General features: G+C 54.5%; 1 protein-coding gene across 1 annotated transcript; it reads left to right on the top strand.

The window, feature by feature from the left end:
• Positions 1-308: 308 nt before the first annotated feature.
• VTJ04DRAFT_2613 (uncharacterized protein) lies at positions 309-3028 on the top strand (the record flags this gene model as incomplete). Its single annotated transcript, XM_069360422.1, has 8 exons — positions 309-697; positions 902-988; positions 1045-1175; positions 1276-2169; positions 2219-2259; positions 2312-2548; positions 2600-2818; positions 2876-3028. The coding sequence occupies 8 exons, from the start codon at positions 309-311 to the stop codon at positions 3026-3028; spliced, it is 2151 nt and encodes a 716-aa protein (XP_069221134.1).
• Between the last annotated feature and the right edge of the window lie 233 nt (positions 3029-3261).

The raw sequence follows: 3261 nt of genomic DNA on the forward strand, positions 1-3261 counted from the left end.
TTCAGCAGTTCTCAGAATACACTGTATTGACACTCGAACAGAACAACGATCGAGGTGAGTTTTGTTCTCTTACTTTACAACCAACCTCGTGTTTACAATCTTCTTCTTAAACACAACATTGCACGTTGTTTGCGAGTCGCGGAGTCGCGGAGTCTCTTCTCAAACACAGCATTGCGCGTCCTTTGGGAGTCGCGGAATCGTCGCGGAATCAAAGGACCTGTTAACATCCAGTTAATTATTGTCTATGGGGTGCAATGTTGACGATGCTAACACTAATTAGCTATAGAGCAACAACACAGACAATAACCATGGCCAGTCCCAAGCTGTCTACTGAGTCTATGGGCTCGCCTCCTCCTCGTTCCCCTTCCTCTGCAACTACTCTGGGCTCCCCTGTGCCCTGTTCCAAGTCAGCACAGACCAACAACAACAAGACAGCACTTCTCAAGCGCATGTCTGATAATCTGAACGATGCCTACAATATTCACACACCCAAGCGGATTCGGTTTACCCTGTCCATTAGCAAGAACAATCAGGTCACCAACAACCAAACTATCCCAGGGCAAGTTGCGGAAGTCGCGGAAATGCCAGTTGCGCAACAGCCGATCTCGGAGGTCGCGGAAATGTCAGGTACTCAACACCTGCTCGCGAATGTCGCGGAAGTGCCAAAGACAGTCGCGGAAAACAGGGATAACGACAGGTAAGTCAACTTGTTCGTATCCGAGGCATCCCTGAATCCTTATACTCATGATACCCCTCTCATTCTTAGTGTTTGTCCTGGCGTTTCTCCAGAGGCATGGGCTCGCCCTGCTCCGTCAGGCCACCCGATAGTGTGGGCGAATAAACGCGGCGCTCTGTGTGAGGCGCTGCCTTACTTCAAATCGTTCCAAGGATCCCTTCACAGCAGGGGTGTGGTAGCCCAGGGCTTCCTCATTGACAGCCTCGCTGAGGTGCGGGACTTGTTTGGAGCAGAAGTTATCATCTCGTATCTGTAAGTCATGCTCATAGGTTTTAGCTCTGGGACATATTTCACTGACCAAAAGACAGCGGTGGTCACCGTGTCAAAGATGCTGACACTGGCATGATGGTCCGCACCACGGATGCCAAGGAGAGTGACAAAGCCTACAAGGCTATCAAGAATGCACTTGAGAAGAAGTCTCTTGTTGCCATCATTGCAGGTACGTTTATCTGGTTCTCATTATCAAGTCCAGTCCTGCTCATACAACCCAGGCGAGGGACACCCCCTTTACCCCTCTCGCCCCCTTTACTGCTACGCAGTCCTTGGATGGTTCCATGTCACAGACCTCTGGCCTGAGCAGCTCAAGGCCACTCCCAGCAGCGAACCGGTTCTGTCCTGGCGCGTCCGTTTCGAGAAGGCAGATCTTGGTGGCACTCAGTCCTGGTGGATTCCTGAGGGCATCGTCACCCCCGACTGCCCTGGTTCCCTCGAGATCCGCTGCCCCATCAAGACTTGCGAAGAGTGTGGTACTCCGAGCAAAGAGGTTTTCAACGCCGGCTGGACCTGTCTCAACCACGAGTGCAGCAGCTACTTCACCCTGCCTGGCCTCAAGACGATCGATCACGACACTCTGGCCTATACGGACAAGTTCCTCAAGGAGCGGACACCATTCGACGGCGAGATCCCTCCCATCCGTCCAGATCTTCCTGATCACGCTGGTTGCCATGGCACAGAACTGACGCTCCGCGCTGGGTTTGTATGCCCTGACTGTGGCTGTTGCAACCGCCGTGTATATTGGAACCGCTGGGTCTGTGAGAACAAGATCTGCGGGTACAACCGCGAGGCTCCAATGCTTCCCTACCCACTGGAAGAGCTTGCCAGGGAAAACGCGGTCTTCGACAGAGTCACGAGGGCCAAACGCCACAAGTGGGGTGTCAACCGCCGCACCTTCCAGGGGCCCTACTTCAGCTTTGACCGATTTGCTACCATCTACCATCGCGGCTACATGCCGTACTCGTACACTGTGAAGGTGGCAGGTTACACCGTCCGCCAGTATTTCTTGACAGACTGCGACGGTGTTGTTCAGGGATCCTTTGCCATCCTTGGGGCCAGTCCCGACGTTGTCAAGCGCCGAGGCGGAATCACCGACCTCTTTCGTGAGCTCGAGCTTACTGATATTGGTCTTCGCCGCAATCCTGCTGCCGCCGTTGGCCGTAAGTAGTCTCTCTCTCGATACACTCTACAAGACTAACCTAGCCACAGACAAGCTCGAGGGCTACACCCGTCACTTCCAGCAAAACTTTGTAAGTCCTGGTCACAGACTTCTTATTGACAACTCCGTCTGACTTTTCTCAGGGGGCCCGGTACAAGTTCGGCGTCCCTGTCCAGTCCAAGGGCTTCGCAGAAGCACCGGACGTCATCCTGAAATGCCTCCATCGCCTGATGTGGGCCAGGAAGCTGTGCGTCCGCCTCTCCAATGCATTCATCAGCACCTTGGATGAGCGCCTTATTGGCGAGGATGCCATCGTTTCCGAGACTGGGGAGTTCAACGAACTTCTCGCGCTGGGGTACATGGAAGCGGACAAAATCAACGTAGGCTTTTTGGCCCCATTCTGCTCGTCTTCATCGCTAACTCTCGAGCAGTACCATGACGATGGTGAAGGCGAGTTGGGTCCGGTTGTGGCCGCCCTCTCGCTGGGCTCTCCTTCCACCATGAGCTTCCGCTGGAAGCGCAAAACGGGTTTCATGCACCCGCAGCACATGGATCGTGGCAAAAAATGCTACATGCAGTGCCTCGAAGTCACCATGAAGCACGGTGACATGATGGTGATGGTCGGCCCCAAAATTCAGAAACTCTACGAGGTAAGACTCAACCCCTGGGAGCACCAATGCGGAGACCTTGTCTAACGGAAACATCAGCACACGGTTGACCCCCATGGGAAGCGCCGGTTCTCCCTGACAGCCCGCTTCATTGACCCTGCGAAGATGTCGTCGCAGGAAGACATTGCTGATGCCGCCATCAAGGGCGCCATCCCGCCGCACGCCGCAGCTTTCAAGTATGACGGTTACTAAGCCGTCGTATGTACTTGGGCTGCTGCAGGGGCAACTCCATCGCCATGCTTTGCTTGTTTGGTTTGCTGCAGAGTCTTATAACACTGCTGAGACGGAGTTACCACCGCGACTTTTGGACTGCGGAGACGGAGCTGTCTCTAAGGCTTTGGCACTGCCGGGGGGTAGTTGCCGACACTCCTCGCACTGCGGGGGTGGCCGCGGAGACTTCAGCACTGACGGGGTCATCACCGTGA

The sequence above is a fragment of the Mycothermus thermophilus genome (genome assembly GCF_041956435.1).
Source record: "Mycothermus thermophilus strain CBS 625.91 unplaced genomic scaffold VTJ04scaffold_2, whole genome shotgun sequence".
Classification (NCBI taxonomy): Eukaryota; Fungi; Ascomycota; class Sordariomycetes; order Sordariales; family Chaetomiaceae; genus Mycothermus; species Mycothermus thermophilus.